The sequence below is a fragment of the Brassica rapa genome, chromosome A06 (genome assembly GCF_000309985.2).
Source record: "Brassica rapa cultivar Chiifu-401-42 chromosome A06, CAAS_Brap_v3.01, whole genome shotgun sequence".
Lineage (NCBI taxonomy): Eukaryota > Viridiplantae > Streptophyta > Magnoliopsida > Brassicales > Brassicaceae > Brassica > Brassica rapa.
The window spans coordinates 17,534,475-17,553,079 of NC_024800.2; the positions used below are offsets into that span (position 1 = coordinate 17,534,475).

Sequence of the window (18,605 nt, forward strand, 5' to 3'; positions counted from 1 at the left end):
TTCTTGTTCACTTTTATGCATATGCTTACAAAAACTATAGTAGCAATTTTAGCTTGTAGTTATTCTGATGATTTGATCTGATCATCGACATTGAAGAGTTTTGCAACACAAATTGGATGATTAAGCACATTTAGATAAACGATACACTAAAACACAAAAAAAACGCCGAGTAGCTTCAAATATCCATCCGCAATATGCCTTAAAACGTCTACGAATTTGCAGCTTTCACCAAATCTTTGCCACAAAGTAAAACTTCAAAAAAAACTGCCATCCATACACCTGCTGCACAACTAACTTAAGAGCTACTAACGGGCTTCAGAAGTGATATCTCCCGTCAAAAGCGTCCCGCGAAACCCTGCTTCGATATCTTGATGCCCCATCTTCTTATCGCATATCTCATCTATTGAGAACATCAGGATGGTTATTTTCTAAATACACAAATCTCACTTAAGCTAAGTAATTTAGCTACACTTAAAAATAATTGAAAGGTCTTTTTTACCAGCAATGTCGCGGTGTTCGTGAATCTCGGTATCTCTCACCCAAAGCTTGTCGCCAGGGAATATATTCATGTCTGCAAGAGTTGCAGATTCCTGATCAATCACTTGTGTGCCTTTGTGAAGTTCTTGGTTCTCTTTCATCACCTGCATATTATTTATTATTAACGCCCACATGTCACTGCGTCCCCCAAGTAATCTTCTGAAACTTACCCCAAGTAATTGCCATATCATCATCTTTAAGTTGTACACAGTCGTTGTTGCAGAAACTTTTAAGCTGGTCTGCTTCCCATAGTTTGTTCTCCGTGACCGCTTTGAGGTACGCCGGTCCACCTCCAAGCCGGAGTCAGATGCCTCTAACATTGACTTTGGAGCTTCCTTTCCGCGCACCAAGCTGACAGATACTTCTCCTTCAGAGTAACTGAGCTTCTGCATCAACTCATAGCTCTCTCTGTCTCCTATGCATTCCTCACAAACCTAGCAAGGGTAAAAGATATTGTTAAAAGCAGCTCATGGACCTCACACGATTAGTCTACATGTGTGGGAACACTATATAATTCAAATACCTCCGGGGATGTCCTAAGAATAAGCTGCTGACTATCAATGTCCATATCCTTCTCAAGGTCAATAACGTCCTGAGATGCACTTCCGTGCCTGTTATTACCAGTCTCAGTAAAAGCAGAGACTCCATTCTCCATGATACCTCCCCACTCCTCACAGAAACATTTCCAATCATCCTCAGGGATGATTGTCAGCTTGTCCGTCTAAAAATGTCCAAGAGAATCAAAGTAAGAATTCCCCATCTCATCGCTAAAAACAGCCAGTACAGATGACTGAGGATGTGAACTAACCGACAACCACAACACCAATTTGTCAAATCAGAAAATGAGAAATGATCCCCTTTATTTCTCTCACTAAAACGGCAATTACACCACGTAATCGCAAAACCAAAGTAACAGAACCAGTGACTAGGGTTTATTCTAGAGATTCTAATCCTTCCAAGCGCTAAAACCACTCCCAATACAGCCAGCCATCTCTCCGCACTTGATTAATCTCTTATAGAGGAACAAGTTAGCCTCTCTTGCGTTTTTTATGAACACTTATCAGTTTGAACACTTGTCAGTTTCCCATTCTGATACTAGCTTCACTATTTCAAACGGTTTCAAAACAGATTAATAAGAATCATACTTACAGATGGATTTTTCTGAAAAAATGAGCCACGTTTGCAGACAAGTTCAGGGAGCCTTTCTAGGAGTCGTTTGTGCTGAAAAAAATATAAGACAAACCATTAGTTTTATACTCAAACTTGGTACTAGGAAGATAAAGTAAGTCCTGCTGATATACGACAGGTTATATTCACCCGCGAGAAAGCAGTGTCGCAAACAGATTTAGAGTTACATATAGCAACCAACTCACTGGAAAGCAAGGATCTTACCTTCTCGCACTTGAGAGTATCAATGACTCCACTAAGAAGTTCAGGGTCTGGTACTGAGGAACTGTTTTTTCCAGTCATGCTAATATAGCTTCTCCACTGCACTAGCCACGGAGAAGGTAACAAGAAATATCGGCTTTGTGGCGTTAATGCTATGCTCTTTCCCGTGGCTAACTTCTCGTGGTTTTGGCGCTGCTTGGCCTTTATTGTTCTGTTGCATCAGACCGAACGTAAGAAAATATTTAATGAGTATCACGAATTCACAACCAACAGAAACACCAACTAAACATGGTTAACCTTAGTGCATCCTCGACGTCAGCAACCTCAGAGAGTTCCGATGTGCAGTGAGAACATTGGCTGGAGTCCAGAGGGAAACAAGGACAGTCCGAAGTATCTTCTGGCGTCACTTTTAAAGCATCTTCAACAAGGAATGACCAGAAGTTCTCTGGAACTAGAATCCTTTTGGCCCCTGGCGCTTGCTCAGGCATCAGCCCCCCATGACTGCACGTGATTGCATTTGTTGGGCCTGCATCTGCTTCACTGGGAGCATCAAGGTTTTTCCTTTTTACCCATTGCTGCAACCTGGAAACATGTTATTACGCTTTAGAAGGAGCTTGATTTTTCTGAAACATGTTAGGTGCGAGTCCCAATGGCGTCCATCATAGAGGCCATCAGCATATGCATCAAGCTATCGAACACGCAAAAATAAGCAAAAAAAAAAGAAGGTATTATTATAAACCTATCAGTTACAGGACAGTTGAATACATACCATGCTTTAGAGACGTAATACTCTCCGTCCTCAAACTTTCCCGAAAGAACATCGGTTGCTATGCTTTTCATGAATGTTCTTCGATCCCTATAGCTGTCAGAAGAGACAACCATGCGAGCACTATCCATAAGGCATTCCCTGCAGTAGTCCCCTTTCCCTAACTTTGGTCCACCATTGAACTAAAAGTAAGAGAATATGACCACATCAGAAAGAAGGTTGAAACAAGAGCGTGGAAAAACCCACAAAGAATTCTACCACGGAAGATACGTGTTCATAGGAATATAGAAACCACGAATTTGTCGGAAAATAATTATGGCAGCTGATGCAAAAATTACAGACAAGAAAACTTTGCCTTGAAGAAAGAAACACAAAGTATATTGCATACCTTTGATTCTAACTTGGTCCATGCAAGTTCAGATATACGCTTCATGCAAGTAATTTTTGAGGCAAGAACTTTCCCGTGGGAACACAGTAAAGGGGTGTTGTCCAAAGCTCTGCCTCGTACAAAAAGAACAAATATAATCAAGAACACTTGAAAGCGTGGATATGATCTAATTTGCTACACAGAAATCGTATTCACCACTAACGGAAAACATAAATCAAATACAAACTTATGAGCAAAAACAATAGCAGGAAAGTTTGGTATGAGGTATAAAATAGCCATCATATAATCATATACTTTGTTGCAGATTTAAATGCATCAAATGTTGAAACCAGTGGGCAGTTAGCATGGGTATATATATATTTAAAGGCATATGTATGAGGAGATTTACTTACGGTGGTGAGATGGTATCAGCCCATAGACGAAGCCAATCTGTGGAGATCCAAAAATATTGATCTTCAAGTGACTGAACAGCAGCTTCTGAAAGTATTGTTCTTACTTCTTGCCTCCTTTCAGTCAAAGTATTCAATTCTCTTTCCTTTCTTAAATCAAATTGCTTGCAACCCTCAAGGAATGTTGCGTTCAGGTCACTGATCCATTCATCGAGATGTGGCGGAAGATAACCACCTTCAGGCTGTTGAACACCATCAACATCTCCTTTAGTTATGTCAATAGGATCCTCTCTTTGTCCTTCCCAACTTTCTAGTTTACTGGACCGAAGACTATAAATCAGCATATAAGCATCACTGGATGAGAAAACCTCTGACTCTGTGGTGTTTTTCCCACTATTAGAGGCAACATTAGTCTCGGACTTTGGAGTTGAAGAAGAGGATTCATTGAATGGATGTGTACCCAGTTCTGACACTTGCTCATCGTCAAATTTCCACCACAAGCCAGTCTTTTCATCTTTGATGTGAGCAACGTAATGTCCACTGTTCACAGCGCTTCCTTTGTGGATTAAGACAGCAGAGAGTTCGTATGTCAACTCACTCTCAGAAGACTCTGCCAATCTCGATCTCATATCCAGCACTTGAGGAAAGGAAAACGAGGATGTAATTTTCTTCTTAGCAGTAGTCTGTTGACATGATCCAGAAGGAAAAAGTTTAATCAACAAGTTTAACAAAGTGTTATCTAAGATTCAGTTATTATGCAAATCACAAGAAATGAGTCGTAAAGAACACCTTTGGGAGGAAAACACATCGCTTGAGCTGAAAAGTGATAACAGGAGGTAGTGTGCGCAGCTTAATGCAGCGTGTGGCGTCAACTCTAGCATCGCAGCTCGCACAAAAATACTGATTGTCCCCATTGAGATGCTCCAAGCTGAGGTAATCACTCAAACTATCATCCAAACTTTTAAGACCCTTGACATTCAGCTCAAGGGCATAGAAATCCTCCACCTTTGAGGAAGCTTCTGAATCCCTCCCACACTTTGAGCACCTAGAAACAAAGAAATGAATTAAAAACACCAGATACGTTCGTTCTTGCTTTGAAAATTAAAAAAAAAAAAAAGAGCTCAAAATCTTACGAGGTGACATGAGAGACACGACCGCGGAAGAGATGTTGCACAATGGTTTGGGCCTTGGAAACAGCAGAATGGCTTAAGCAACGCTCAAGCAAGGACAAAAGCAAAGTCAAGAACTCATGCGTATCCTGCTGAATCTCATTATCCAACTCGAGCGTCTTCACAAAAGCATCAGAGTCAACAAAAGACCTGTTGCTAGCACGCAGCTGCGCAAAGAGCCTCGCAATCTGATCCAAGACAGGATGCTGCTGCAAGACCTCAGCTTCAAGAGAGAAAACACCATCCCGAAAAGCAGAGTTCATGTAGAGGCACTGGAGGATGCTGTTAGCATAGCAAGTAGCTCCCAAGTTGGTCAAACCAGAGGGGGAAGAGAGAGAGGCACGACGGTGGGAGGAGAGATCAGGACCAAGAGCTTGGATGAGCTCGGAAGTCTTCTGCCAGAGACCAGACTTGCGGGTTCCGTTAGGAGGTGGAACGAGGGCGCAGAAGCAGTTGGGGTTGTCGCGGGTGTTGACGCGGCAGCCTTGACAGAGTGGCTTCTTGTGTATCATGAAGAGATGGTTTACTTCTTCCTCTGTTACATCATTAGCTTCGTACATTTTTCTGCAAATGTTTTCTTTTGATTCAAAGTGAAGGAAAAAAAAAAAAAAAAAGAACTAATTTTTTATTGAATACCTGAGAATTTGAGAAGAGGAATCAACAGTTTCGGAAGGTCTTTGCCTTTTGTTCTTGTTTCGAGTGTTAGGTCTCATTGTGTTGTCTGCACCTCCACCTAAACCCTAAGATGATTAAACGAAAGACATTATCACCTCCGGGGAGATGAAATCGCATCGAAACCCAGATCGATCGGAGATAATAGACCCAACCAGAAAGTACCTGAGTTGATGATAGATAGAAAGCAAGTAGAGATACAGACAGAGACAGAGCAAACAGCTTCTTCGTCTTCCCCCGGCGATTTTTTCTCTATCTCTTTTTCTTCTTTTTTTTTTTTTTTTTTTTTTTTCCCTCGTCGTCGTCCCGCGCTCTCTAAAACATCTAAGCAACGTAGATCAATTTTGTTTTTACCCTCACTCAGAGACACATACAATTTCATTCAGAGACCTTTTGTATCCACAACACACTTTGTCATGCTACATTACTAAGATAACCCTTAACTAAAAGACATCTTGAGTTAACTACAAAACCAGTGTTTTGAAACCCAACCCAAACCCGCAGTTGAACCGGTAAACCCGGTGACCCAGAAAAAATCCGGTTTGGGTTTTGTGAAAAACTCAACATTTAAAAACCCGCAAAAACCTGCAAAACCCCACTAAAACCCAGAACCCGATACCGGTTGAACCACCGGTTGAACCAATAAATAATTTTTTTTTAGTTTTTAAATTATGTTTTATATTCTAAGTTTCCAATTAAGAAGTTAGGTGCTGTAAAAAAAGTTAAGTTTTCTTTTTCAGTTTTATATTGTGATTTTTAGATTTTGATGAAGATTTCACCATGCCACTTGAAGAAAATTAAGTGAACGATGATAGAGAGAACACAAATTAGTTTATGTAATTTGGTGTAAGTTTATTTCCGTTATTGATAATTTATTACAATGATCTTTAACTTTTAGTTTATTTTGAATTTGAAGTTTAGTTTATTATTTACATTAGACATTTAAATATTTATAATTTTATATCTTGATTTTTTTCAGATATCATAACTCTTACTTTGTTACATAAATTTTTAAATAGTCTAAACAATTTTTTGATATTTTATATTTCAAATGTAAATAAAAATATAAAAACTAAAGTTAAGTGTTTTCTAAATACTTTCTAAACATAAAATATATACATATCCAAACTATAATTTTATGTTTTAAAAATCATTTAAAAAATATTAAACTTTAGTTTTTATGTATTTATTTTCATAGATAATATATTACTATATAAAAAATTAATTCATTTTTTAATCCGCGGTTCATCCGTGGTCGACCCAGTGACCCAGTGACCCGGTAAGTCGTTCGGTTCAGTGTCCGGATCGGATTTAAAAACATTGTACAAAACTCATCCAACTAACCAATTTCGGTAACCAATCCTTTTAAACAAACCGGTTCCGTATTTTTATCCTTTTACAAAAGCACCTATATTACCTTATTTCTTCCCTTTTTTTTTACTTTTTTCAAAACTAATGAACCCTAATTTCTCTCTCCGGCGACATCTTCTAGATCCAGAAAGCAAAATTTAAACTGGACCCAAATTTAAACTTTCCAAACTCACGTCTCTTAGATTTCTCTCTCCGGCGAACTATGTCTCTCGCCCTCGAACTTTGTCTCTCGCCCTCGAAGTTCTGGACTGTTGCGGCTCTAGTGATTCACAGATAAACACCAAATGGAAGATTAGATACTGCTTCTTTAACTTCTTGATCCCATATTCTCACAGATAAACATCTTGATTCCGTCTTCCTGCTACGAACCCTCATTTTTTGCATTTTGATACTCTTCGGGCTCATTTGCTATCACAAGACTCATGGCTTTCGAGGAACTCGATTCTTGGGGGTCATTTTGTTATGTTTTCACCCCCATTTTGTCCTGCTTTCGCCTCATTCATACTCTCACTCTGCAATTTCGATGTACAAAATGTGTTTATAAAATATTAACCAAATATCCAATTCAAAAGATGAAACAAAATCCATACATAAGCAAATGATCCAAGCACACTAGAAACAAACACACATGTTCCGACATACAAGAAACAAAACACATCATCCCTTATTCCTAGCACTTTTTCTAGTCAATCTCTTCTCTGTGATTTTGGGAGAGGTTTTGGTACTAACCCCAAGTTCGTGCCCACGCTTTTCCAGATTTGAAGTTATCATTTGAAGTTCATTAGATGCAGTCCCTTTTTGGTGTTTCTCACCTTCTTCTCCATAGCTTATATCATATCCCCCAACAACTTGATCTCCCTAAGGCACATCCCAAACTCATCCCTCATGACATCAGCTATGTCCTTGAAGCTTTTTTTAATTTGCTCTTTGGTCATCCCACCAACAGACGTAGAAGCCTCTGAACGAGCCTCTGCATGTGCCTCAGTATAAGGCACTTTACTAGCCTCAACAGAAGCCGCTTTACGAGATTTCTTCAAGGTACTGCACTTTCCTCCTTCACACCACTCTCTGTCTCCGCTGCACTCTCTTCCTTCTTCACTCTCGGTTTAGTACCAGTGACTTCCCAGCAATTCATGGTCCAGTTCCAATTAGCTTTCGCATTAAACATGACTTTGATTATGTTCTTTGCGGCTGGGTCTTATACATCAAAGTCCCATCGTGGAAACATCTCAACAAAGTCCTTCTGGACGAAGTTGATCATGCTAGTCTGCAAAAATAAAAGATATAGTTATCAACTCAGATAACAAAGACTGAAATCATCCAGAAAAGACTTCACATAAAATTTTAAAGTAAGTCGTCTGGTAAGTCATCCAGAGAAGACTTAAAGTTAAGTCGCCTAGACGACATAACTTTAAGTCTTCTATGAGGTCTTCTCTGGATGACTTACTTTAAAGTCTTCTGTGAAATCTTAGGGAGTGAAGTTTAAATACATGTCTGCTACTGGCCTTTTTAAAAAATCTGCATCCTTTGCCACCATTGTAAGCCAGCATCAGCGGATACGGTCTGTTTGGTAGGGGATGCCCATAATTAGCACCAAATTCTGGCAGAGAAAAGTACGCTCACACCTGAAGAACTTGAACAAACCAATCAACAGTGTATGAATTTGATTCCAAATTTACACCCTTCACAGACTCCATCAGCACCTTAAACGCCACTCTCCCCCCAAGAATAATTCTCAAATCTTTCTAAAACCATCACTAGCCTTACAAGACTAGCCCGTGTAGCGGTTGGGTACTTTCTCCCTTCAATGAATCCAGTGAAGATGGCAAGGTATCCGAGCCGCATGCGATCTTTCCGAGACCACTCCTCGCATCTCCCAAATGCTGCTTTTGTATGTTCAGTAGTTCGCCCAACATCGACATCAACACCCATCATCTCCCAGACAGCAGCCATCTCCTTCGTAACCTCAACCCTTGGATTTTCCAGGTCCTCGATGTAATCGCAGTTCAGACCAGTGAGGTGTTCAAACTCGAACAGTGAAAACCTCACCGGTTGTGGACCAACAAGACTCCAGAGCTCATATTTCTTCTTGATGTTAAGCTGGAAACAGAGCATATAATGAACCAGCCTTGAAGCCCAACCAAAATTCATCTCTTTGAACTTGAAGAATACTCCCAACTTCGACTCCTTCAGCTCCTCATATTCGTCATCGTTTAGAGCTCGCCTTAGAGCATTAAATAAATTTGTGTCATCAGTGTGATACGAAATGCTCCTATGTGCAGGGGGCTCTTCCCCTAATGTATATATCCTCTGCGGGAGTGCTGGTAAATCCATTTTCTGGCCTGCAAAACAATCGATGACAAGCATCTCAAACACATAAGACTACTGAAAAGACTTGCATGTAAATTTTAGTGAGAAGACTATTGAGACGACTTACAGGAAGTCTTCTACAAAGTCTTACACTCTGGAAGACTTCCAACGAAGACTTAGGTCGTCAGAAAGACTTCCAAGTAGTCTTCTACGAAGTCTTTGCCTTTCGGAAGGTCTTTGCCTTTTGTTCTTGTTTCGAGTGTTAGGTCTCATTGTGTTGTCTGCACCTCCACCTAAACCCTAAGATGATTAAACGAAAGACATTATCATCTCCGGGGAGGTGAAATCGCATCGAAACCCAGATCGATCGGAGATAATAGACCCAACCAGAAAGTACCTGAGTTGATGATAGACAGAAAGCAAGTAGAGATAGAGACAGAGCAAACAGCTTCTTCGTCTTCCCCCGGCGATTTTTTCTCTATCTCTTTTTTTTTTTTTTTTTTTTTTCCCTAGCCGTCGTCCCGCGTAGGGCTGCTGCTCAATATGGTAAAACCGAACCGTACCGAACCGAACGGAACCGAAATAGACAATATGGTTTGGTTTTGGTATATACCATATAAACCGAATGGATATAATTTTATAAAAACCGTAGGATTTGGATATGGTTTGGTATATAACCGATTAAACCGAATAAACCGAACAAAACCGATTAAAAGTAGAAACATGTAAATATATATCTATTTTATAACAATACATGAAAATATATTTGTTACATAAGTTAAATTTGTGTTAATAACTATTACCATAATTTTATAGTAATAGAAAAACCTTAATTTGTAAAACACTTGAACTATAACTAAATAACAATACATCGCAATTCAGACATCTTATTTTCTAAGTCTTTTTTGATCTTTTTGATTAATTTTAGTCTTCACTAAATTAATATGAAGATTATAAATTTGATGGACAATAATTAATGGAAAATTTTCAATTGAAAAAGCATGACTTTAATGAACACTAAATATGGAAGAGTGGAAAAACTTTTCTTTCATGTTTTTGTTTTGTTTCATATTTTTATTTTCAAAATTTCAAGCTTTGATTTTAGTTATAGATTTGATTATTTTATTTGATGGTAGAAGCATTTTAACTTTTTTGTTCATTTATTTAAACATGTAATGTATTTTTAATAAATGACTGTGTTGACAATATGACTCTAAAATTTATATAATATGATCTCAAGCAAAATAATTATGTTTTTTGGTATAAAACCGAATAAACCAAAAACCGACGGTATATAAACCGAACCGAACCGAAGTAAATATGGATTTAGAATGGTAGTTATATTTTACTAACCGAAATACCGAAAACCGAAAAAAACCGAACCGAAACCGAACCGATATCCGGATTGAACACCCGTATCCGCGAATTAAAGAACATCTATACTATTAAAGCACGATCTTATTGTCATAATTACCTTAGTCTGTCATTTCCTTCACTAACATTACATGTTTCATTAAGGACAATTAAGTAATATTAATAACAAATCTATATTGGGTCATTATTTTTGGATACAGCCCACATCAAATCTCTCTTGGGCCTGTTGGACCTATTAAAAAATCAGATTCAATTCTCACTTTTTTTTCCTTTGGGCCATTGAGTCCAAGTTCAAATAACTTTTTTTCAACTATTCTTAATTATTATTTTTTTCTTTTCTTAATATAATTTAAGCATTCATAAAAATAATTGAATTTTTTTATTGAAAATATAAATCTTTATTAAAAGTATATAATTTTTTAATTAAAATATTAACCCCATGATAAAATTAATTTATCAGAGTTATACCAACTTAATTCATTAAAAAAATAAAGTTTAATTTTTTAAACATAAATAGTCATTTAAAATTAAATACGATAAATAAAGATAAAATTTTTAAGTCTTTTATAAAATAAAACACAAATATATGAAAATGTGACATCCCCTTTCTATTAATTGGGAAGCATTTTTTAAGTTGTAACTTAAAGTACAAAGCTGACGTGTCAGCTTGACAGCCTTCCTCAGAGTACACATTAAATGCTTTTTTTTTACTAGAGATTACATTTTTTGGTCGTATGGACCAACTTATATTTAAACTACCGACAAGTTATTCTATATTAATATACGTATAATGAATGATTACGAAAGTTACGCCCCCATCAATGATTCTGGTTCTTCTTCAAACCAGTTACACTAATAATCAGGTTCTTCATTAAACCAGTTACACTAATAACTCTTATTTCTTTTTAAAATGTTTGACAGGTGGTGTTCGTTACAACTATACGAAAAACTGAATGAACATATGAATTGGGGCAATATCAGTGAACATTATAATTTAGCATCCTTAACTTAAACATGAGCCTGTCATTGAACATTCGAAATTCAATAAAATGTTTATACGAAAAACTGAATGAACATATGAAATGGGGCAAGATCAGTGTAACTGGTAATTTAACATCCTTAACTTAAACATGAGCCTGTCATTGAACATACGAAATTCAAAAACTGTTTATATATGTTTATCAGAAAGTGCAACACATGGATCAAAACTTGATCTTAGTTCAAGTGATGTACGATCAATAAAACCATCGATGCTCAACTAATTTTTGTAGCAAATATTTATTTGTTCATGTATAATTAATAATAAACATCACAAATTTTTTTTTTGTTTTTCTCAAGTTCTACTAAACTTAGGTTATAACGGTCATGTATGATAGTTTAAAGGTCATGTATGATAGTTTTTAATTTTTTAAACTCTCAAAAATCGTTAACCACTGGATAGCTTAACCGAAAAACATTGTTAATATACCTCGAAGAAAAACCACAATTGGATGTGGTTTTGATTTGCTTTGTCGACACGTTTTCCTGTAAAAGTCAGAGGAAATATTTGTTAGGAGCTTATTTCTATAATGTTCCTCTTCAGAGCATTTAATTCAATATATTCACGTTTGTACATTAACTTGATATGCACTCAAAGAACTATACTTCCAATATATCAAATCTTTCTTATACAAGGTAATATTGTCAAACAAATATTACAGTAAATATCGATTTGATTGAACAAAGGAAATTGTGTGGTTGCCAAGCGAAACATTTAATTGTGCTCATAAATTTATAATATATTGAAATAACATATGAACGACCCTAACATTCTCTTATATATAAAGGGGATTCACACTAGGTATTCCATCATCAGTTAACACCATCGACAGTAAACCCTTTCACAAATTTGTTCGGCATCTCGAGATGGCTTTTTTAAACACAGTGTCTGAACTGAAACCGTTTAAGAGTATGTGGAAAATCAAGGTCAAAATCATAAGGCTTTGGAGGCAGTATTCCACGCAAGGAGGTGCCACCATTGAAATGGTTTTAAGTGACTCCAACGTGAGTTTATTTGCTTTATATTAGTGTATTACTTTAAAGTTTCTCAATCCGGAATTTTTTTTAATGATTTTGACCTGTTCTTTAACTCTTTTCAGGGTGATAACATTCACGCTACTGTGAAGAAAGAATTGGTGGATCAATTTGCACCTGTTCTAGGAGAAGGGATGACAAGAATTTTGATTAACTTCACGCTAAATCATTCTTGTGGATCCTACCGGACGACTTCCCATCCATACAAGATTGGTTTCATTGAAACCACACGTGTCAAACGTTGTGATGATTTGCCATATGCTTTAAGTGGGTTCAAATCTGCTAATTTTGAAGATATCCTCAATGGTTCTCTAAACCCGGATTACTTGGTTGGTTAGTATCTACAGATGTCTTACTTATTGCGGTTTATCAAGCTTCCCCTGCTAAAAGAGCCCCCACCTTTTCTTATAGATCTTCTTACAAAAGATGATGCTATTAGTAAGCATTTCAGAGACAATATCAGACCCCTCAATATGATGTTTTCTTTTACATCCCTTGGAGGAAAGATCGATAATTCAATCAATAGAGGTAATGGACCAAAAATTTTCCGCCTTCATGGCGAAAACTATCATTTGATTGGGAGCATGAAGCCAGAGGCAAACGAAACTGCTAAGTTCTCTCAGTTGTATATTCATGACACTGAAAATGAGGTGGAAAATCGGTTATCTGCTTTGAGGTAAATCAATTATCTTTGCACCATCGTTTTCCTAAATGAAGTACAACATTTACTGAATTTTATAGACCAAATCTAATTTCCCTTATTTGTTTATATGTAATGTAACAGTGGAAACGGTGAAAGAACCAAAATAAGAGCTGATTTAGTACAGTCTATAATGGAAATGCTAAGGGAATGTAACGTCCATGTGAAGACTTTCCGTAATGCTATGGATAGATTCAACAGTGAGGACGAATGTGAGGATCTATCCTTGGTTTTAATCAACAGCCGAGAAAAAGACGGGAGAATCTATAACCTGCCCACATCTTCTGAAGTTGCTGCTTTGGTTGTCGGTGATTTTCAAAATAACATGGATAAAAGGGATATAATTTTGGAGAAGAAATCTGGAAAACTTAAAAGGATCAACGAGCTACATCCTTGCTATCTACCACTTCAGTATCCACTGATTTTCCCTTATGGTGAAGATGGATTTCGGTTAGGTATTCAAAACGGTTATACGGGGAGCAAAAAAACTAAGAAACCAAATATTACTATGAGGGAGTTCTTCTCATTTCGTATTCAAGTTCGTAATGTTGGTTCTCCAGTGCTTCTTCTTTCAAGGCGTTTGCTACAACAGTTTCTGGTTGACGCATATACGATGATTGAAACTCATCGCCTTCGTTACATAAGGAAGAATCAGTCCAATCTTAGGTCTTTGAGCTTGAGTAAGTTTGTAGCGGCTGCGAATGATGGGAATTCTAACCTCCCTATTGAAGGTAACCGTATTATTATACCCTCTTCCTTCACTGGTGGGCCTCGGTATATGCATCAGATGTATTTGGATGCAATGTCTATTTGCAAATACTATGGGTTTCCAGATCTGTTTATTACATTCACATGTAACCCGAAATGGCCAGAGCTAAGCAGATATTTTCGAAAATATAATCTTAGATCAGAGGACAGACCTGAATTGTGTTGTAGATTATTCAAAATTAAGCTTGATAGCTTGATGGAAAATCTAACGAAGAAGCATGTGCTTGGAAAAACTGTATCAGGTATGTAGGCATTTATTTGTGCTCGCTATGTTTTGTTTATAGTTACAGTTAAACCCCAATATTCTAAAATACTCTCATACAGCTATATATACTATAGAGTTTCAAAAGAGAGGACTTCCACATGCTCATATTCTGTTATTTATGGATTCAAAAGATAAACTTCCCACTGCTGAAGATATTGATCGGATCATATCTGCTGAAATTCCAAACAGAAAGGAGGAGCCTAGATTGTATGAAGTTGTTAAGGATACAATGATTCATGGGCCGTGTGGTGTAGTTAACAAGGCATCTCCATGTATGGAAGAGGGGCGATGTACGAAGTTCTTTCCAAGAAAGAATGTTGAGAAAACTACAGTTGATTCTCAAGGTTATCCAGTTTACCGGAGAAGAGAAGATGGGAATTTTGTGGAAAAGAAAGGTATTCAATTGGATAATACGTTTGTTGTTCCCTACAACAAGCAACTTCTATTGGAGTATAATGCACATATTAATGTAGAGTGGTGTAATCAGTTTCGTTCTATTAAGTACTTATTTAAGTACATTAACAAAGGACAAGACTGTGTTACAGCAACTGTTACTCAGAAAAAGAGGGGACATGCAAATGAGGCAGGTACAACATCTAATAGACCTCCCATTTCTGAAGAGTTTGGAAATACTGCACCGGTAGTTTCTGAAAGCAATGCAGCAGAAGGTTGCAATCTCTCATCAGAAGATTTGGAGCCTGAGATTGACGAGATTAAAAAATTTTTTGAAGCTAGGTAAGATTAACATATTTATCTTTTATTTTTTTTACATTGACCACTGAAACTTCTGTGTTAACACCAATTTTGTTTGTAGATATATCTCTGCGTGTGAGTCTACATGGAGGATACTCGCTTTCCCAACACATTACCGATCTACACCTGTAGAGAAACTAACATTTCATCTGGAAGGAGATCAACCAGTTATTTACAGGAAAGGTGACACGGTTAAAAGTGTGATGGATCGGGTGAAATACGCAAAGACGATGTTCTTAGCTTGGTTTGATTGTTGTCGAGTATATCCTGAAGCCAGATTACTAACATATCCCGAACTTCCTACTCGGTTCATCTATGATGCCAAAGACACCGAGTGGAAAAAAAGGAAAAAAGGCTTTGCAATTGGAAGGTTGGCCCATGTTTCACCAAGTTCTGGAGAGAAGTATTATCTTAGGATATTGATTAATATCGTAAGAGGGCCGCGATCATATGACGATATCAAGACTGTCAATGGGGTTGTTCAACCGAGTAATGAAGATGCATGTTATAAGCTTGGATTGTTGGAAAATGACGAAGAGTACATTCAAAGAATTAAAGAATGTAGTTTATGGGCGTCAGGTGGTTACGTTCGGAAGTTATTTGCGCAGATGTTGTTATCATTAAGTTTATCTTCGCCAAGGGTAGTATGGGAGTCTACTAAAGACTTATTATCTGAAGATATTCTATTCCTTGAGAGGAAAAAGCGAAGAAATCCAGGTTAGTTATATTGTCTAGAATAATACAAAGCCGTATATCCGCCTCATATGTTCTGAATGCTAAATGTTTACGTTTCATGATATTTATTTATAGGTCTTATTATGAGTGAAGAACAGATTCTGAACGCAACACTGATACTGATTGAAAACATCATGCGCAGTAAAAATAGTACTTTGGAGAAATGGAAGACAATGCCAAAGCCCATTGATAATTCTGATTCTTTGCTAGACAATCAGCTATTACAAGATGAGCTTAACTACTCTCATGATGATTTGCGTGAAAGACATGACGAATGGTTTGGGCAGATGACAGACGAGCAGAGGTCTGTGTATGACGATATAATTGGATGTGTTACGAGCAAAAGAGGACGAGTTTTTTTTGTTTATGGTTTCGGAGGAACAGGAAAAACGTTTTTGTGGAACATCCTTTCAGCTGCTGTTCGATCAAGGGGTGAGGTGGTGCTTAATGTTGCTTCTAGCGGCATAGCTGCATTATTACTGCCTGGTGGAAGAACTGCTCATTCTAGGTTTAGCCTTCCAATAAATCCAGATGAATTTTCTACATGCAAGATTCACCCAGGCAGTGATCAAGCTGAGTTAATCTACAAATCTTCTCTCATTATTTGGGACGAAGCTCCAATGATGAGCAAGCATTGCTTCGAAGCCTTAGATCGAACCATATGCGATATTATGAAGACTACAGATGACACTCCTTTTGGTGGCAAAGTGGTGGTATTTGGTGGTGATTTCAGACAGATTCTACCAGTTATTCCGCGGGGTAACCGGGCTGATATTGTTATGGCTGCTCTAAATTCGTCCTATTTGTGGAAGTATTGCAAGGTTCTGCAGCTAACCAAAAATATGCGACTGCTATCAGAACTTGACGAGAGTGTAGCTGACGATATTAAGACATTCTCGAAGTGGATACTGGATGTAGGAGATGGGAAGATTAATGAACCAAATAATGGAGAAACTATCATTAACATTCCTAAAGATCTTCTTATTACGGAGTGTGGTGATCCAATTGAGGCCATTGTTTCAGAAACCTATGGGAACACTTTCAAAGACTCAAAAGACCCCATTTTTTTCCAAGAACGAGCTATTTTGTGTCCTACCAACGAAGAGGTTGATGTTGTTAACAACTACATGTTAGATCGGCTGACAGGTACGTGATATATTAACAATTTTTAAGATCAAAGCTTTTAATTTAACTACCAACTAAAATTCTAACTGGGATGAATGTAATTTTAATTTTCAGGCGAAGAAAGAACTTATCTTAGTGCTGATAGTACTGATCCAGCTGATACAAACTCTAAGGATGACTCGGTTTTCTGTCCAGAATTTCTAAATAGTATAAAGACCTCTGGTTTACCTAATCATTCTATAAGGCTTAGAATTGGTACGCCAGTTATGCTACTCAGAAATCTAGATCCTACAGAAGGGTTGCGTAATGGAACAAGACTTCAGATAACACAAATGGCTGATCATCTTATTGGAGCAAAATTTATAACAGGTGCTCGAGTTGGAGAGAAGGTCTTTCTTCACCGTATGCTGATAACACCATCAGATACAAAGATTCCTTTCAAAATGAGACGCCGGCAATTCCCTTTAAAAGTTGCATTTGCAATGACCATCAATAAAAGTCAGGGTCAAAGTCTAGCGAAAGTGGGTTTGTTTCTACGTAGACCTGTTTTTTCACATGGACAGTTGTATGTTGCTGTGTCTAGGGTTAAATCAAGGAAATGATTAAAGATTCTTATTACCGACAAGGAGGGAAAGCCACAAGAGTCAACAATGAATGTAGTTTACAAGGAAGTTTTCCAAAACTTACTACAAAATGGCAATGACATGTAGCTTTTCATACGGGCAAAGGTGATTGCAGGTTTTGTTTTGTTTTTATTGTCTAACTACATTTGCATGTCTTCAGTTTTTAATTGAAAATCAATTGTTTTGTGTTACAGCTTTGCGGTTTTCAGTTACCTGATCGAAACAATTAGCTGGAAAAGGTAATACCTTTACATGAAAGCGTGAACTTAAAAGTATAGTAATATTTTAAGTCATGGATTGTTTGCAATTATTTTCTACCTGTTATTATATTTTATACTAATTGCAATACAATGTTTCAGGATATTTGAGGATCGCAACCTTTGTAAGCAACATGGCAAGCAAGAACCTACACATAATATTTATTCAAGCAAGAAACATAGCTCCAACTTTCCAGATGATACATTTCAATTTTTTTCTTCAATAAAGTCATACGATTCTCCTAAACATTTTTCTATGGCCACCAATATTTAAACTATGTTTCTAAACTGATATTATTCCTCTATTTCTTCCTATTCCAGTCAAAGGATGGAGTTTTTGTGTTTACCTTTGGCATTTGGCTATTGTGATGTTCTATTTTATTCATCCTCTTCTTTGTTAGCAAGCAAATGTTTCCAAAATTCTGCATCCACTATGAAGATGATAGAAAAACAATTAAAAAAAAAGTAAGTAACTGAAATGTCTATATCGAGTGCAGTAAATAACTCACCAGATTATAAAGGGATAAAATGTTGATTCGAGAAAGTGCAATGTGAGGCAATGTGGTATGTAAAGTAAGATGGTTTGGTAGTACCTTTTTCTGTTATTGTGATCTTCTGTACAACGGAGAAGCTCTTCATTCAATACGTATTTGGAGAGAACATACCTGAAATGAATGCCAGTTATATACACTTGTGAAGTCCAGAGTGTATATATCTATTTCGATTAATCAAATAGATCAAAATGATATGTATACTAAAGGAAATAACGTATATATATATTTTCTATTTAATAGTTGGTTTTGTAAGCCCTCATATTGATCCTGATTAGGCTTAATATTTTTTTCCCCGGCCTGCTAAGCCCAAAAGAGTTAATTGCATAGGCCTTAACTAAACTTAGCTTGTAGGTTAGTTATTGATGATGTCAAATACGTGGATATGAT

At 37.1% G+C, this 18,605-nt stretch overlaps 4 protein-coding genes and 1 long non-coding RNA gene across 12 annotated transcripts in view; 3 read left to right on the forward strand and 2 right to left on the reverse strand.

Annotated features, from left to right (window-relative positions):
- On the reverse strand, positions 1-9,517 carry LOC103873478 (ubiquitin carboxyl-terminal hydrolase 26). Of its 3 annotated transcripts, none has more exons than XM_033272194.1 (14): positions 9,389-9,517; positions 5,275-5,378; positions 4,603-5,202; positions 4,259-4,514; positions 3,473-4,152; positions 3,081-3,189; positions 2,696-2,874; positions 2,224-2,508; positions 1,930-2,137; positions 1,687-1,758; positions 1,061-1,258; positions 708-971; positions 500-641; positions 1-400 (listed from the first exon to the last, which is right to left on the reverse strand). In XM_033272194.1, the coding sequence occupies exons 2-14, from the start codon at positions 5,349-5,351 to the stop codon at positions 306-308; spliced, it is 3,165 nt and encodes a 1,054-aa protein (XP_033128085.1). In that variant the 5' UTR covers positions 5,352-5,378; positions 9,389-9,517; the 3' UTR covers positions 1-305. The 3 variants fall into 3 exon arrangements, with proteins under 3 accessions (XP_033128085.1, XP_009150133.1, XP_009150135.1); XM_009151885.3 differs by lacking the exon at positions 9,389-9,517 and adding an exon at positions 5,476-5,634; XM_009151887.3 differs by lacking the exons at positions 1,061-1,258; positions 9,389-9,517 and adding an exon at positions 5,476-5,634.
- On the forward strand, positions 5,275-9,744 carry LOC117125791. Its single transcript, XR_004448186.1, has 2 exons — positions 5,275-5,311; positions 9,225-9,744. It is a non-coding gene; the product is annotated as an uncharacterized LOC117125791 (long non-coding RNA).
- Positions 7,208-18,605, reverse strand: part of LOC103873476 — a 22,185-nt gene continuing 10,787 nt past the window's right edge. For 3 of the 6 annotated variants that reach the window (XM_033272203.1, XM_033272198.1, XM_033272202.1), the window contains 5 exons: positions 18,258-18,329; positions 18,012-18,095; positions 11,834-11,889; positions 9,119-9,284; positions 7,208-9,023 (listed from right to left, as the gene is read on the reverse strand). The gene's annotated coding sequence lies outside the window, so the exon portion shown is untranslated. The remainder of the gene's footprint in view (positions 9,024-9,118; positions 9,285-11,833; positions 11,890-18,011; positions 18,096-18,257; positions 18,330-18,605) is intronic. The other 3 variants (XM_033272200.1, XM_033272199.1, XM_033272201.1) reach the window with 3 other exon arrangements.
- LOC117126110 lies at positions 13,023-15,646 on the forward strand. The gene is made up of 4 exons (XM_033273512.1): positions 13,023-13,114; positions 13,223-14,148; positions 14,303-14,906; positions 14,986-15,646. Exons 1-4 carry the CDS (start codon positions 13,023-13,025, stop codon positions 15,644-15,646), a joined length of 2,283 nt encoding a protein of 760 aa, XP_033129403.1.
- Positions 14,876-18,004, forward strand: LOC117125790 (ATP-dependent DNA helicase PIF1-like). The gene has a single exon (XM_033272197.1). It carries the CDS (start codon positions 15,743-15,745, stop codon positions 16,811-16,813), a length of 1,071 nt encoding a protein of 356 aa, XP_033128088.1. The 5' UTR covers positions 14,876-15,742; the 3' UTR covers positions 16,814-18,004.

Bases quoted from the DNA above. Each gene is read 5' to 3' on its own strand.
- LOC117126110 (XM_033273512.1), top strand. From the start codon at position 13,023: ATGAAGCCAGAGGCAAACGAAACTGCTAAGTTCTCTCAGTTGTATATT. The intron at 13,115-13,222 runs GTAAATCAATTA...GTAATGTAACAG, and splicing joins AATCGGTTATCTGCTTTGAG to TGGAAACGGTGAAAGAACCA. The intron at 14,907-14,985 runs GTAAGATTAACA...TTTTGTTTGTAG, and splicing joins AAAAAATTTTTTGAAGCTAG to ATATATCTCTGCGTGTGAGT.
- LOC103873478 (XM_033272194.1), bottom strand. From the start codon at position 5,351: ATGAGACCTAACACTCGAAACAAGAACAAAAGGCAAAGACCTTCCGAA. The intron at 2,509-2,695 runs GTATGTATTCAA...ACATGTTTCCAG, and splicing joins TATTACGTCTCTAAAGCATG to GTTGCAGCAATGGGTAAAAA. The intron at 1,759-1,929 runs GTAAGATCCTTG...TATTTTTTTCAG, and splicing joins ATACTCTCAAGTGCGAGAAG to CACAAACGACTCCTAGAAAG.
- LOC117125790 (XM_033272197.1), top strand. From the start codon at position 15,743: ATGAGTGAAGAACAGATTCTGAACGCAACACTGATACTGATTGAAAAC.